The sequence below is a fragment of the Myotis brandtii genome, unplaced genomic scaffold (assembly GCF_000412655.1).
Source record: "Myotis brandtii unplaced genomic scaffold, ASM41265v1 scaffold898, whole genome shotgun sequence".
In the NCBI taxonomy this organism is placed as follows: domain Eukaryota; kingdom Metazoa; phylum Chordata; class Mammalia; order Chiroptera; family Vespertilionidae; genus Myotis; species Myotis brandtii.
This window is the reverse complement of record NW_005371683.1, coordinates 768,501-785,041: the sequence shown is the minus strand read 5'-3', so window position 1 is coordinate 785,041 and position 16,541 is coordinate 768,501. Positions and strand designations below refer to the sequence as shown.

General features: G+C 51.7%; 2 protein-coding genes across 11 annotated transcripts in view; one reads left to right on the top strand and one right to left on the bottom strand.

The window, feature by feature from the left end:
• The window catches only part of RASSF5 (Ras association (RalGDS/AF-6) domain family member 5), a 60,841-nt gene extending 49,992 nt beyond the window's left edge, over window positions 1-10,849 (top strand). For both annotated transcript variants that reach the window (XM_005885236.2, XM_005885237.2), the window contains exons 3-6: window positions 4,233-4,343; window positions 5,283-5,580; window positions 6,270-6,385; window positions 8,047-10,849. In XM_005885236.2, coding sequence (XP_005885298.1) covers window positions 4,233-4,343; window positions 5,283-5,580; window positions 6,270-6,385; window positions 8,047-8,199 — 678 coding nt within the window. In that variant the 3' untranslated portion in view covers window positions 8,200-10,849. The remainder of the gene's footprint in view (window positions 1-4,232; window positions 4,344-5,282; window positions 5,581-6,269; window positions 6,386-8,046) is intronic.
• A 666-nt stretch (window positions 10,850-11,515) lies between these two features.
• Window positions 11,516-16,541, bottom strand: part of EIF2D (eukaryotic translation initiation factor 2D) — a 35,954-nt gene continuing 30,928 nt past the window's right edge. For 5 of the 9 annotated variants that reach the window (XM_005885232.2, XM_014532515.1, XM_005885234.2 and 2 more), the window contains 3 exons: window positions 16,208-16,328; window positions 14,007-14,181; window positions 12,382-12,584 (listed from right to left, as the gene is read on the bottom strand). In XM_005885232.2, coding sequence (XP_005885294.1) covers window positions 12,514-12,584; window positions 14,007-14,181; window positions 16,208-16,328 — 367 coding nt within the window. In that variant the 3' untranslated portion in view covers window positions 12,382-12,513. Of the gene's footprint in view, window positions 12,352-12,381; window positions 12,585-14,006; window positions 14,182-16,207; window positions 16,329-16,541 lie in introns of those variants that run through there. The other 4 variants (XM_005885230.2, XM_014532513.1, XM_014532514.1 and 1 more) reach the window with 4 other exon arrangements.

Genomic DNA, 16,541 nt, shown 5'->3' with positions numbered 1-16,541 from the left:
AGCTAAACCATCTGCTACCAATGCCAAGGCTTAATCAGAGCAGACAAATCCCTTGCCAGATGCACTGAGATGTGTAAACCCCCAAGGAGAGACCCCTCCCGGGCCACAGCCAGTATTGGTTAGATCGTAAGAGTGACTTCCCTGTTCTGTCTCCAGCGTGGGCCACCCCAGGAGACAAACTCCGTCTGCCTGGTGCCTACCTTTGTGCCAGGGGCAGAGACAAATCTTTCACTCTGAGCACCTGAGAATCTGGCGGGTGAAGAGATTGGGGTCTTTGCCTTATCCTCTGAAGATTACTATATTATTATTTTTTCATTAAATTTTTATTTCAGAGAGGAAGAGAGGGAGAGAGAGATAGAAACATCAATGATGAGAGGGAATCATTGATCGGCTGCCTCCCGCACGCCACACACTGGGATGGAGCCCGCAACCCAGGCATGTGCCCCTGACTGGGAATCGAACGGTGGCCTCCTGGTTCATAGGTCGACACTCAACCACTGAGCCACGGCTGGGCAAGATGACTGTATTATTGATCTGTTCACATAGCAGATACTTGGGCAGTGGGTGTCTGTGGGCCTCTGCAGCGGGATGGGGACCCCTGAGGTCTGCAAGTGCCTGTGAGGGGTCCATACCAGTTCTTCTCAAACAATCCTGCGCATTAGGATCACCTGGGAGACTCCAGACTCCCTGTGCCCAGGGTGCACCGCAGACCAATGAAATGTCCAGGATGGAGCTCAGGCGCTGAGTTTGACGATCCCCCCCAAGGACTGCATGTGTGGCCGTGTTTAAGCATCGCGGTCTAGATTTCATACCATCCCTTGGATGGAAAGGATTGGAGGCCCCTGTGGCTGTGGCTGGCTGGCTGATTGGCCTATTTTGGGAGGTGATTCATTCGGTCCGTGGGTCAGACCTTGTCTGCCAGATCTGGTGTGGGCAGCAGCCAGCCCAGCCCTGCGGCTGACATCCCAGGGCGTGAGATCTCATGGATTGGCCACGCAGGGCTCCTGGAGCTCCCCGATGACGGGTGGTGGAGTCTGGAGGGCTGTCTTGTGCGTCAGTGCTGGAGGGGGTGCCCGCGGCCACTCACCTCACTCCCCCAGGTTTGTGGGTGGGAACGGGGTAGAAGAGATGGGTTATCTGCTGAAGGAAAGGGAACAGGAAGAAGCCTTGGGTTAGGGCAGTCCCGACCCTGGCTGCCTTCAAAACCAGGCCTGGAGCACAGGCCCGTGGGAGCGGGGACACAGATGCCTTTTCTTGCAGAGAGATGGCTGTAGTTCGGTTGGAAACTATGAGAGATCTCCCAGAGCTTCTAGAGTTTTCTTTCCATCCATTAACTCTTTTAAGTAGATGAGTATGAGAAGGCTCTTCACTCCAAGCAGCAGCCTGCGTGCTGCAGAGGCGGACGGAGCGCAGAACAGTAACGGGACCCCGGTCCTTCGACTGGGAGCTCCCAGGAGGCAGGAGAGGCAGGCCAGGTCCCAGAGACGCGCCCAGGGAAGGGGTGAGCAGCTCTATGTTGAGGTCCCTGGATGAATGAACAGCGAATGAAGACAGTGAGGCTCAAGCAAACAGGAGGTGTCCTGGGAGTGGTCCCCCTTGGGTGGTCTTCTTTGGAATCGGGGTCCAGTAGGAAAAGGGTGGGCCCTCCATCCTGGCGGCTGAAAAGGTGAGAAGTTCCTTCTTACCATCTTCTCAGGAGCCGTGGTGCTCCCCGGGGCCAGGGCCTCTGGCCTGACCCACGGGTCCGGTGCACCCTGGGTGAGCCTCTCACAGGCCACGTAACTGATAGGCCTTGGTGTAGCAGCTGCCCATCCAGCCCTGTGGCGTGGAACCACGGTGATCATTGTGGGGGGGAAGGGGGGAGGTACCCCTTTAGCAGAAGAGGCCGTCCTAGGAGGCCACGTGGTGAGTGGAGAAGAACATGGGCTTCAGACTCAGGTGGACTTGGTTCTAGGCCAGTGGTGTTCAACCTTCCTAATGCCGTGACCCTCTAATACAGTTCCTCATGTTGTGACCCAACCATAAAATTATTTTCATTGCTACTTCATAACTGTAATTCTGCTACTGTCATGAATCGTAATGTAAATATCTGATATGCAGGATATATTTTCATTGTTCGAGACCCACAGGTTGAGAACCGCTATTCTAGGCCCTACTCAGCCCCTTACTAGCAGGGGGACCTAAGACACTCAGGCACGCTCTTCACCTCTCTGAGCCTCGGTTTTGTAATCTGTAAAATGGGAATAAGATATGTAGTATGTGAGACAGGCATGTGAGAGCGCGGGGCACAGTGCTGTTCCCAAGATCCCTGAGGAAGAGTGAAGGGGGAGGACAGGCCAAGGAAAGATGCTGTCGCAGACAAGGGCTGTCACGCACCTTCGTGCAGAGGGTGAGGGGCCACACCAGCGCTCCTTGGCAGCCACCGAGCGTGGCATGTTATGGGCTCCGTGGGACTGGAAAGTGAGAGGAGGAAGTGATGGATGCTGCTGAGTGTGGCATGTCCCCACGGGACAGCTTGCTGAGGGAGGGGGCAGGTCCGGCTCTGCTGTGGGTGCCCGTGGTGTTCACGGGGTGGTGATGTGGTGGCCGAGGGCTGTGAATTCCCCAACCAAACCCGACGCCCACGGCACGGTGTTGGATGGTGTTAGGGAGGCAGCCCAGAGAGCACCGTCACCTGGCCCCCTTGGCCTGTTTCCTCTTTGGCCAAAAGAGAACCCTGACCCTCCCTGAATTGGGTAGATTTCTAAGATCAGGCAAATTCTTGGTAGGTTTTGACCAGCCAACCTACTACGTAGTCATTTGTTCCCCCAAATGCTGGCTCCTGTACTCCCAGCCACACTCAGACTCTGAGGAAAGACTGGGAAGGTGGGGGGGGGGGGGGGGGGGGGGGGGGGGGGGGGTGACTGAGGGACCGAGTTGCTTGGACCCAGAATTCACCCGGGACCACTTCCACGGTGTGAAGAACACTGACCTCCATCACCTCAGCTCCGTCTGTCCGTCCTTTACCTTCCCAGGGGAGGGGGCGGGGGATGAGAAGAAGTCATGACGTCATAGGAAGAGCACCACGGAACAGATCTGAGCTTTTCTTCCAGTTCTGCACACACTGACTGCGGCTTTAGGCAGGTCACTAACCTCTGGCTCTCCGTGGTCTACCTGTGAAATGGGCAATACACTGTCTTACAGAGTTTGGGTTCATGAGGATTCAGTGAGGTAATGCACGCCGAGTGCAGGCACAGAGCCGGTGCTGAGTGAATGCTGGGTGTCCCTCTATTATCATAGAGGACTACAGCCCCGGCCCCCACCACTTCACTCATTCATTGACAAATATACTTAGTTCTTATTATGACATGGGGCCTGAGCTGATGTCCCTGTGCCCTTGGACCTCTGGGCCCGGGAGAATTGCTGTCATTCGGTCGGCACATGCTGCATCGATGCACGTTCAGGTCTCTCCACCTCTATTGTTACTTCCCTGGGGAGATGGAGCATGCTTGCATTTCTTTGCATCTCCCATAGCATCTAAAAGCATCTTTCCCATAGCAACCCTTCGTCAGCAAAAGAGCTCTGCTGATTCTCAGAGTTCAAAGTCAATGCCTGTGGGACGGGCACTTTCACATTGTTCTCACAACAAGCCCAAGGGAGAGGTATTGCTCTCATTTCACAGATGAGGAGACTGAGGCTGAGGGAGATTGAAGTTACTTCCCCAGGGGTGGTGGGCGAGGGGATGGCACAGCTGGGATGTGACCTCTATTTCTACCCTAAATCCATGCAATTTTTTTTTTTAAATAAAAGAACTCACTGGCTAGATTTTAGTTAGTTTCAACCCTTAAAAAGTGGAATCAATCAGAGGGCAAGGGTGAAGGGGAATTACTTTTCAATACTTCTCTCATAAACATATTTTAGATTCTTTGGAGTAAAACGGGCTCTTCACTGCTTACGGAGTTGTTTGAGTTGCAGAAACTCCATGTTTTTTCCTGTATTCCCTGTTCATTCTTGGCTGCCACAGTCAGACAGACAGTGCGAGGACCCGTTTTTCTTGCAGCTGCTGTGGAAACCTTAGCAGCAGACAGTAGTAACAGCTCCAGGTCTAGCAGATAGATGCGTCCCGCCATCCGTTGTCACTGTGTGGGGCTGCTGCTGGCTTCTGCTGGTCAGAGGCCTTTGGGAGGGCGTGGCCTTCCCCTTTGAATCCTGAGAACCATGCACACCCACCCTCACCTCTGTGTCTGTTCCAGAATGTCAGTAAACCCGCGGAGGAGCTGCGGCGCCCGCCCACACTGCAGGAGATCAAGCAGCAGATCGCCAGCTACAACAGCCGTGAGAAGAACTGCCTGGGCATGAAGCTGGTGAGCGGGCCTGCCCACCCGTGCCCCCAGGCCTCCCCACACCCCCTTCCCGTCTCGCTCCTCTGCAGTCCCTCTGGATTCTGGGGCTCCCCGCTTGACGTCCCTTTTCTTCTGGCCTCTGGGGGCCTCAGGGGCTGTGGAAGGCGGACAGCCTGGGCGGCCAGGGCCCCGTCCTTTAGAGAAATAGAATGGGCTTTAGAGTCAGACACAGATCCCATCTCTGGCTCTTCCACTTGGTCACTTGTGACTTTGGGAGACTTTCTTAACTTCTCTGAGTTTTACGGTAAAATGGAGATACAGTGACCGAGGGCCTGGCATAGGTTGGCCCCCAGGAAGCCCTGGACAAGGGGCGTTCGCAGCCCCTCTTAATTGCACAGGTACAGCCTGTGTCTGGGGACGCTCCCTTGGGTTGGACAGAGCTCAGGAGTGGGGGTGGGGGGGTGCCCACTTGGTGCCAGGCTCAGAAAGGCCATCTTCAGTGGGGAGGGGAGGAGAAAGTAGGAGAACCCTGCCCCCTGCTGGTGGCTGACAGCAACTGGTTCTTTGGGGCTTCAACCAAATGAGGCCCCAGGAAATCCAGTCAGAGATGGGCCTGGGTTTGTCTTACAGGCTGTGGGTTTTAGAAAGAGGCCGCTCAGACCCTGCCTCTTAGAGTGGGGACTCGCCTAAGGCAATCGGCATTTGGCTGGTGGCAGATTTGGGGCAGGCAGCTCTGGGACAAAGCGACAGCTGCCCCAAATATCCTTTCTGGTAGCTACATACTGTGGGCCTTCTTGGGGCCCACTGGGCACCCCTAGGTTAAAGGAGGCAGGAAGGAACTCAGGGAGCCAGGTGGGGGCGCTGCCCGGGGCGAAGTGCAGCCCCTGGGCCCCGGGGCAGTGGCAAGGACCATGCCAGACAGACCCGCCCTGACCCCATCTGCCGTCCCCCCACGGGCAGAGTGAAGACGGCACCTACACAGGTTTCATCAAAGTGCATTTGAAACTTCGGCGGCCGGTGACGGTGCCTGCTGGGATCCGGCCCCAGTCCATCTACGACGCCATCAAGGAAGTGAACCTGGCGGCCACCACGGACAAGCGGACGTCCTTCTACCTGCCGCTCGACGCCATCAAGCAGCTGCACATCAGCAGCACCACCACGGTCAGCGAGGTCATCCAGGGGCTGCTCAAGAAGTTCATGGTCGTGGACAATCCCCAGAAGTTTGCACTTTTTAAGCGGATACACAAGGACGGGCAAGGTATGAGAGTGGGGGCTCTGCCCCAGAGACCACCTTCCTAACTGTCTGTGTCCCCACTAACCCGCCAGGCCCGGGGGAGGAGTGGCCCGCTCCCGCACCGCTGTGGGGCCAGGCCATCCGAGTGCAGCAGGTCTGTGGCCCACGCATGCTGGGTGGGAGCTGATGCCCTCCCTGGGCCCCTCGCTCCATATGTGACTTCAGGAAACCCACACCCAGGCTCCCACCTCCTAATCTGGGATGAGAGGGAACCCGCCCCACTGCTCCTAATCTTTTGGGAGATGACGTGAATGGAAACATGCTTCCCCCTCACACCAGAGATGAAAGGTTACTCCCCGTGTATTCTTGTTGTTGTTTTAATTGATTTCAGAGAGGAAGGGAGAGGAAGAGAGAGATAGGAACATCAATGATGAGAGAGCTGCCTCCTGCACGCCCCCTACTGGGGATCGAGCCCACAACCCAGGCATGTGCCCTGACTGGGAATCGAACCATGATCTCCTGGTTCATAGGTCAACGCTCACCCACTGAGCCACCGCGGCCAGGCACTCCCCACGTATCCTTGTCAGGTTCATTCTGTGGTTGAAAGGACCACTCCATCTGTTATCAGCACCTGCTCTGTATAGTTCCCCCACCCAAGCAGGGCCCGCCCCTCTCCCGGCCCAGCTCCAGCCCCCCTCTCGGTTTGTTGGCAGTGCTGTTCCAGAAGCTCTCCGTGGCCGACTGCCCCCTCTACCTGCGCTTGCTGGCCGGGCCCGACACGGACGTCCTCAGCTTTGTGCTCAAGGAGAACGAGACTGGAGAGGTGGAGGTAGGCCTGGGCCCTTTGCAGCTGCCCAGACGCAGCCCCAGGGCACTGCGGGTGGCGCAGGGGTATGTCCTCACAGCCCAGCACAGGTGTGGCAGGAAAATGGCGTGAGGAGTTGAGCTGGGGTGAGTGCGGGGCCCAGGTTCAGGGTGTAAGCCAGGTTGGCAGCGCCCAGGGTGAGGCGAGTCCGGGCCTGCGTCTGGCAAGGGCTGTGGAAAGAGGATTTCATGGGCTTCATTTCTGAGCGCTCAGATGGACGGGCACTGGCAACTCCCTGGGTAAACTGAGGTGGTTTCGCTCCGGGGTGGCCTGAGGGCCCAGCAAGCACCAGAGAGAGGTGTTTGAGCCTTTTGTCTCCCCTGGTTCTTAAACATTGACCTCGCTCCCCCTAGAGGAGTCTGGTGGTATAAACGGGTGGAACCCAGACAGGTGCCCCCAGAGGCCTGGGATGCTGGGAAGGCGGAGACATGTGACGGAGAGTGTTTGTCACACTGTGCTCAGTGGAGGCCTAGGGCTTGGCAGAGCAGTCTTGGGGTCCCTTTGGAGATTTGGGGGATCTAGGCAAGTGGGGCTCTGTCCCTTCTCCCCACGTCACCCAGGCAGGTCTGGTTGTTTGGAAAAGTGTTCCACTGGAAAGGCTGGAGCACTGCTGGCCCAGGGGACAGCTCGCAGGCCTGGGGTTCCGAGGCCTGGGCTCTGCTTCTAGCTCCGCCGCCTCCAGTTCTGTGACCGTGGTTACTCCACCTTCCCTGCGTGGACCTGTTTTCTCACCTGTGCAATGTGGGGATGGAACCAGATGAACCTCACAACTCCTATGTGCTCCAAGAACTGAGGAGTCCAAACCCCTGGCCCCCAGGGGCCTCAGCTCCTAGGTCAGCCTGAGAAGCCAGGTCCCGTCCGGGCAGGCCTGGGCCAGCGAGGCTCTGCAGAGCTTTGCGGCTTATGTTCTCTCATTATCTGCTCTGCCAGCAGATGAGGAAACAGGCTGAGAAGGGTGGGGTGACGAGCTCAAGGTCACAGGGTGATTCAGGCTGAAATCCAGCCTCCTGAGCCCAAGTCCAGCTCTCCTCCAAATGTTGAGGGTCTGCATGTGGGGAGCCTACTGTCACCCACAGATAGCTGGAGCAGACCAGCCGGGGCCCTGTTAATACATTGTTTGCGGGTAGTTTTTATCGCGCGCTAACAGGTGCCGCGTGGCGCGGGCCATTTTTGCTAATTTTTTTGCGCAAATGGCAACGTTCAGTAAAATTACGATAACTTTAGTTTACGTATTTATACGTTACCCGCATTCTACCGCTAGTCTATAAAAAAACGTATTAATATGTGTCCCGAGCTCTACTTACTACCAGTCAACGTAAAACGTATAAATACGTTTCCCGCATACAATGTGTTTTAAGATCTCAGCTGCTACAGAGAACATTTAAGATTACTGACTAATAATATTGATACTCGGCTCGTGGATAACTTCTTGTTCGTGATATATGAGGATTTGAAAATGTGTTGCTAACATGACATGGGAAACCCAAGCTTTGCTCACTGCACCTGCCTGTTCAGTAGCGGACTGTGCGCAGCTGAGAGCCTGAGGCTGCAGGGCCCCTCGGGTCGGGCGACTTCTAACCCGTCTCCTATTTGTTTTCTCCCTGCATCTCCCTCTCGCTTCGCAGTGGGATGCCTTTTCCATCCCCGAGCTCCAGAACTTCCTAACCATCCTGGAAAAAGAAGAGCAGGACAAAATCCAACAAGTGCAGAAGAAGTACGACAAGTTTAGGCAGAAACTGGAGGAGGCCTTGAGAGAGTCCCAAGGCCAACCTGGCTAACCGGTCCTGCTTCCTCGCTCCCAGCACCCACGGATTTATTTTTATTATTAATTATTATTTTGCAACAGACACTTTTTCTCAGGACACCTCTGAGGGATGCGTGTGTGCCCACCAGCATCCCAGGTGCAGCGCAGTCTCTGATGGACACGTGTGTGCACGGGGCTGGGTCCTGCCCCCTGCCTCGCAGCGCCCGTCTGCACCTGCCAAATGGCACTTGTGCGAAGAGCAACCGGCGTCCTCCCGCAATCTGCAAGCCTTTCACAAACCAAATAGTTGCCTCCTTTATTTCTTCTTTACGTGCCACCCACAGGATCTTATTTATGAGTTAAAAGCTGTAGCATATTCCTTTAGCAGGTCTGAGCTAAGTTCCCGAAAGCAGGATGATGCTCATAAAAGGATTGTCCCGCACTGGCCTCAGGTCAGAAGGACCAGGGCTGAGGTTGGCTCAGAGATTTCTGGGGAAGCTGCGGCCTGGCCCTGGCCCTCATCGCCGGAGCCTGTGCACATGGGAGCCCAAAGGCATATGTACACCTGCGTGTGTGTGGTGCTTTGCCGCGTCTTTGTCAACAACTGTTTGTTCTTCAGTTACAACTGTATTTATACTGCCATTGTCCTCGTGTTTCCACCAAGGAAACCGGCTACTCGCCATTTTAGACGTCTCCTGCTAGCACGGACATCAGGCAGCCAGAGGAAGCCAAAGAGCTTGCGGAGAAACGTGGCCAAGTGTCTGCAGCTTCCCATCAGCGAGAGGACGGGGAGGCCTGGCTGCCTTGGCCCTGGGCCTCCAGCACGGCCTCTCCTGGATGGGGGCATGGACTCCGGTGCTGCCAGAGGAGCAGCCTTGATTTCAGGGGAACTTCCCACCCAGCCACGTGGTCCTCTGTGTTCTGCAGCACGGGCTGGCCAGCGGCACTGCGCTCAGCGAGTGTGGGGCTGGCCTCCCGCTGACCTCCCTGCTGACCTCAGTGCCTTTTTGTTTCCAGAGAGACGGGAGCAAGGAACTTGTCGGAAGCTTTGCTGCTGGCTTGTTCCTGCCAGGAAGTGGGCCACAGCGGTGTGGGAGACAAGGCCCGGAGAGCCCTCCCTCTCCGTGTGGGGTCAGGGGTCAGGGTCAAGCCTTCTTCCCATCGAAGTTCCTGGGCTTTGATTCCCAGAAGAGATGTCAAACCACATTGACAGGGCGGATCAGATTCCGGGCTCTCGCTTGTACTGGCTCCTTGTTTCAGCCCAAACTTAAGTACACTAGCCACACAGCCCAAGCATGTAGCCAGATGCAGACACTCCAGCGCTGAGGGAGAAAGACGTAACTTTCAAAGCAGGGCAGGTTTTTCAATCCGGCCTCTGAGAGACCCTTTCTTCGACGTCCTCTGCCTTCCCCAGTCCCTCTGGGGTTGGTTCAAGCCTCGTTTCCTCGTGCAGCCTCGCTGAGCCCACACTGCCCTGGTCCCAGAAGGAATGCTGACCCTTCATCGTACAGACTGTGCTCGTCTTCAGAGCTGCAGAAGCCAGACGGGCTGGCAGCGTGAGAAGATTTTAAATCACAGAACCCTATGGCCTGCCATCTCATGCTCAGCCTTAGCACCCCCTCCCCGGAAAGCCTCCCTCCTGCTGTGTAGTTCAGGGAGCGGCCGCGTCCTTTCCCTTCACGCTGCATGTCTCTACCACGGATAGAAGGCACGGCTCCTGCTGCAACGCTGTGAATGCTGCTGAGAACCTCCTGACGGGGGTGGCTGCTTTATTTTTGGAAAAGAAAACAAAACTCATGTACATGTACACCATAAAGGCATATACTGTGTATGAAGAGATAGGGGTGTTTATGCAACAAGAACGTTACGGGGAAACGCAGACTTCATCTGAAGCAGTTAACCCAGGACCCAGGGTCCGAGCCTCCGAAAACAGGATGGACCAAGAACCGCCCCCTCCCCGGGGAGGGCGTGACTGCTGGTAGTGCCTTCTATCCTCCTGTTTCCCCGTGTGTTTGTTTTGAGGATATTTTCTCTTTAAATGTCTTTCTTATATGGGTTTAAAAAAATAAAGTTCGTTGCAAAAGTGATTCAGACTGGAGACCTCTTCCTTGAACTTGACCTTCTCGTGGGCCTTGGGAGCTGTGAGGGCGGTGGGAACCGAGACAGCACACACTTCCTGGCAGTGTCAGGTTTTCTTTGCCAGCGGACAGAGGCGTGAAGCTCCTGTTCAAATAACCTTGAGGAAACGGTCCAAACACATGGCTGGAGAGTGCTGCTAGGTGACCGGCTACTCGACATCCCCACAGAGCAGGGGAGGAAAGATGGGGAGTTAGAACGAGAAGGGCGTTCCGGAGCTGAGGAGGATTAAACTCCAGGACCAGCTACTGAGGTAAGCAATGATTCTTCTATTTCTTTTCTGCTTCCAGTTTTATTTTTTATGATTCAAGTATAATCGACACACAGCATACTAGTTTTAGATGTACAACACATGGTGATTTGCTATCATATACCTTTCAAAGCGATACAGTAAGTCTAGTAACCATCCGTAACCGTACAAAGCAATTATGATACCGACTATAGTCCCTGTGTTGTACATTACATTCCCATGAATTATTTATTTTATAACTGGAAGTTTACAACTTGTTCTCCTTCACCTTTGTCATCCATCCCTCCTCCCCCTCCCCTCAGGCAACCATTAGTTTAATCTCTGTATCTATGAGTCTGTCTCTGTTTTGTTTGTTTTTGTAGATTCCCCATATATGTGAAATCATACAGTATTTGTCTATTTAGCATGATGCCCTCTCGGTCCATCCATGTTGTCAGAAGTGGCAAGATTTTATTCTTTTTTATGGCTAATATTTCATTATATGTATTATGCCTTTATCCAGCTGTCTATCAATAGATACCTAGGTTGCTTCCATGTCTTGACTATTGTAAATAATGCTGCAATGAACACAGGGGTGCATATATCTTTTTAAATTAGCTTTTTTTGTTTTCTTCAGATAAACACCAGAAGTGGGATTGCTGGGTCATATGGTAATTCTACTTTTAGTTTTCTGAGGAACCTCCATATTGCTTTGCAGAGTGGCTGCACCAATCTGCATTCCCACAAGCAGGGGATGGGGGTTCCCTTTTTTTTTTTTTCGTTTTCCCTTTTTAAACTATATTTTTATTGATTTCAGAGAAGGGAAAAGAAGAGAGAGAGAAACATCAATGATGAGAGAGAATCATTGATCAGCTGCCTCCTGCATGTCCCACACTTTGAATCAAGCCTGCAGCCCAGGCATGTGCCCTGACCGAATCAAACCATGGCCTCCTGGTTCATAGGTCGACACTTAACCACTGAGCAACACCGGCTGGGCATCTGTTTCTTTTAAAAAGTGAGATGAGAAAGAAAAAAAGAAGTTGAAGTATAACTTTTTTGATGATACAACCTGAAGAACCCTAAAGGGATTCAGCTCAGCCCTTTCTCCCTCCGATTTTACAGGAGAGTTTCAGCCACAGACGTGACTTCCGTGAACTGAGCAGGGACCAAGGCAATGGTTCTGGACCTCCTCGCAGCATGAAGTGTTCCATTGGGAATGCGACAAACGCCTGGTAACCTCTCTTGGGAAAATGATCAAATAAAACCTGGCGTACCATTTCAGGGAGCTCGTGGCCCCTCTGAGAACCAGCTACATTAGCAGGAGCCCGTTAGGAAGTTTAGAAAGCATTTGCCTGATAAGCCTTCACAGTAAGGAAGCTGCCTCAGTTTACCACTGCTAGTGGCAGTGCACTAACGAACGCTGGGAAGAATCACTAGACAGAAACCCACGTCCTGATGTGCTTTTATCGTTTCCTGTTTATCGAGTTTAAATTTTGCTGTTAATTCAGGGCCAGTCCTTGCCTCTTTTGTCATCAACCCAGGCAAAACAGCTGGGTTCTGCTTTCTGTATGAATGACCCTTAGAGATGGGAAGGATTATTTTGGCCTGGGAGGCTAATTAGATAGTAGGCATAGATGAGCAAGAGGCTGTGGGTTATCTGTTAGAGGGACTTCAAACTAACAGGAAGGCCTCACCTGCCTGCACTCTGGTGGGCCGCCTGGGCTTGAGAACCAGGGAGGAACCCAAACCTGAATGGAAAGGCACGCCAGCCTCTTCTGTTGGGTAAAACGGCTCCTGGCTTGAAAATTTAGTATATTTTAGCTGAGTGGAGGAAACAAGAGGGAAATCAGATTTAGATTAGAATAAAAATTTATTCTGGTAAAGAATTATATATTTTTTATTTGCAAAAGCTGAAAACGCTCCTATGAGTGAGCAGCCCAGAACCTGGATTCCACGGGATCGACCACATGAAGCAAGAGTCTGTCACTTCTTCTTGCCAGGCTTGGGGGCCTTTTCGAGGCCTTGGATGTGTTTCCGAGGAAGCTGATATTCTTCTACAATCCAAAACACAGGAACTTGTCAGTGGGGCACAACTCCCCCTCCCACGGCCCCTGCTCTGTCTCACAAGGTCCCTCCTTGGCCCCAACCCGCACAGCTACCTCCTGGCCCTCTCGTCACTTGGGTGCTCATTCTGTTGACAAGCCTCTGTTCAAACCATTTCCACCATGGATCTGCTCTTCTACACTGCTTAGACTCAGCTCCTACAGAAGCCTTTGGGATGAAGTGTTTTTCCTAGATGTGGAGGTACGTGTGAATTTCAGTAATTTTCACATTGATAGCTACTTGCTAGGTGTACTTCAGGCATTTAGAACCTTCTCATGAGAGAATGTGTCTGTTTTCCTCTGTATTTGTCTCAGCACCTCATACAGGGTTCTTCACTTGAAAAGGCTCAATTATAAAAGTTAACTGCTGATTACTGCCTTATCATAAAATAAATTTGCTTATTGAGCATTTACTATGTGCCAGGCCCTGAGCATGATTAAAGGATGAAAAGGGCAAGGTCTCTGACTTAAGACGCTCAGCAGGAAGTTCAGACATTAGAAAAAATTAGCCAAGTTGCAGACACTAACCAGTACTATAAATACAGTTGGAAAGTGCTACATTAGCAATTTTTCAAACTCTAATTTTAGGAAACAGAAAAAAATGGGACACGCTCTGAGACAGGCTTCCCGTGACCCCTAAGCTGGCCAATGAGCCTTTAGGGTCAGGCGGAGTTGGCTGTGGGAGGCACACCAGGTGAGTACCCAAGTGTGGATGTGCGTGGTCTGTCTGGGGCACAGCAGGAGGCCAGCGGCTGAGACCTGGGAGGGCCTTGTTTCTGAGCGCACTAAAGAGGCAAAAATAACTTTAGAGGAGAGTGATGTAAGCACATTTGTTTTAGAAAGCTGACTCAGACAGAAATGCAGAAGACGGCTTGAATTGAGGCCAGACTGGAGGCTATGTGACCCAGAGTTGGTCGAAAGAACTTGGCTCTACAGCAAGCATGTCAAACTCACACGAGTTTGACATGCTTGCTCTACAGTCGGACAAAGCAAAGTTCAGAGCCCAGCTACAGCAGCCAATAGCTGACTATCTCAGGGCAAGGCACTGAACCTTCTCAGAACCCCAGTTTCCTCATCTGCAAACAGAACCAGTTCTGCAGCTTCATTACGATCAAGAGAGGTCATACCTGCAAAAAGCCCTGCAAGTGCCTAGCAGTTGGGGTGCCCAACAATGCTTATAAAAAGGGAAGGACCTGGAAGAAAACTACTCTAAAGGGTGGTGGAAGGAACATTGAATTTGGGGCCAAAAAGTCTAGTTCAAACATTAGCTCCACCTCTTGCTGGCTGGTAAAAACCCTATGGCCTTATACAGAGGATCGGAAGATTTTCGCCAAGAGAGATCAGTGTCTCTGCTTCTTCAGAGGAGATGCTCACCAAGCAACAGCCGGCCGAGGTGGTGGACCTGGTTTCCCTGGATCTGGACCTGCAGGCTGTCCTTGGCCCCAGGGGCAGGAGTGACAGTGGTGCTAGCCTGGCATCGCTGCTGCAGGGTGGCAGCTACTGTGCATGGGTCCAGACCGTAGGCCTCCAAATTCCGGACCACAGTCACCTAGTGGGGGACAAAAGACTGATGATGGGTACAGACACGTGCCCTCCCTCCAGAGGGCCTGCTAGCAGCCTCATCACCCACTATGTTCATCATCCCTGCAACCATGGTGTCTTTTCATCCAAATAATTTATTTTTGTACTTCTAAATTGAGTCTTTCTAGCTCATCTAATATATGTGTTATGTATTTAGTGGGATAAATATTCTCTATCCCACATACACTGAGTGGCCAGATTATTATGACCACCCCATCAGTACTTTGTTGGGCCACCTTTTGCCTTCAATACTGTGGCGATTCTTCTTGACATTGACTCCACGAGATGTTGAAAGGTGATTCGAGGAATCTGACACCATGCCTGATGAATAGCACTGTCCAGTTCTGTGAGATTTGATGGTTGTGGAACCAGCTGCCTGATGGCTCTTTTAACTTCGTCCCACAAATGCTCAATTGGATTGAGATCTGGTGATTGTGGGGGCCACCTAAGCAAGTCTCCCTCATGTTCTTGAAACCACTCCTGCACAATATGAGCACCATGGCATGGCGCATTGTCTTGTTGGAAGAAGCCATCTCCATTGGGATACGCCATCAACATGATAAGGTGAACGTGATCAGCAACGATACGTAGGTATGTTGTGCTATTCAGATGTTTATAATGGTCTGGCCCTCTAGCAACTTTAGCTAATTTGCCTACAAACGTCAGGTGGTCATAATAATCTGGCCACTCAGTGTATATAATATAGTATACTTTTTTAAAAAGTGTGTTTATTATGGAGAATTTTAAGCAGAAAGAAAAGGAGAATAGTATGATGAGCTCCCACATACCCATCACCAGTTTCAATAGTTATCAAATCATAACCAACCTGATTCATGTCCCCATCCACTCCCCACTCTTTTATTGCTCTAAAGCAGCGGTTCTCAACCTGTGGGTCGCGACCCCTTTGGCGGTCGAACAACCCTTTCACAGGGGTCGCCTAAGACCATCCTGCATATCAGATATTTACATTACGATTCATAACAGTAGCAACATTACAGTTATGAAGTAGCAATGAAAATAATATTATGGTTGGGTCACAACATGAGGAACTGTATTTAAAGGGCCAGAAGGTTGAGAACCACTGCTCTAAAGCAAACCCTCCCAGACATCAGATCACTTCATACACAAACATAAACATTTCAGTGTGTACCTCCAAAACATAAGGGCTTTTTTTAATCATAAAAAAAAAAAATCAAGGGAGAGACCATACACACATTGCTCAGTACAGAGTCTGGCACATAAATTATATGCTCAAGAAACTGGCTAATTCCTAATCATTAAGGCTATTATTGGTTCTCCGTTATTGAATGCTTATAGGCCACGTACTATTCTAAGTGCTTCCCCTGTGTATATTCCTTTGCTGATCCTCATGCTGCCTGCTCAGGTAGGTATTATTCCCACCTTTTTACATAAGGAAACTTAGGCAAAAAGACATTAAATAACTTGTTCAAGGTCAAGCAACGGCCACGTTTGAACCAGGTTTCTAATCCTGAAGCCCACGCTCATAACCCTGCACTACTAGAAGGTTATTTATTTTGAACCCAAGTCTGTCTTGTTGGGACTCCCGCCCAGCCATCCTGCTGTCTTCTCGAGGCACACAGAACGTGCACACCTTTTCCCCAGGACAGCTTCCCAAGACTGTGTGGCCAAACTAAACACAGTCCGTTCCTTAGCAACTCTTTACAAGTTACCTTCACTGAGCAAGGCCCAAGAGATAACGGAATGAATAAGACCTGAAAGCCTTTAAGACAAAAAAATCTTATTTACCTTTGGAACCAGGCTCTGGCCAGTTTCCTGGCACAAAATCCTAGCGGGCAGTGAGTGAGGGGTCAGCTTTACCTGTTTTCTATGCGGCCCAGCCCAGTCACACACACATGGGTGTTTCATAAATCACCTCTGAGGTGTTTGAGGCCAATCTCATTAGATAGAGAGACCAGAACTTAGCTGGAACATTAAATCACCATTTTCAAATATTGTGTCTTTTTAAAAATTACCTTTTTATTGGAAGCTCTCTGTGCTAGGGTGATGTCAATGGGGCAGATTTTGCCTTTCTTCACAACGGGCCCTTGTCCAGGAAAGGTCACTTGATAGGCAGGCTGCAGTTTTTCCAAACACCTGAAACGGGTGTCAATGAGCTGTGGGCTGACAGAGCCAACAGGAACCGTCCCTCGCTCCCCACCAGCGGTTTGCCCTTGGCTGCACATGAGAATCATTCAGATCACCGAGGGAGCTGCTCCCCGACCATTTAAATCAGAAACTAACCAAGTGTATCTGTATTTTAAAACTCCCCAGGAGCGGCCGAAGTTGAGACCCACTGCATACTCGGGG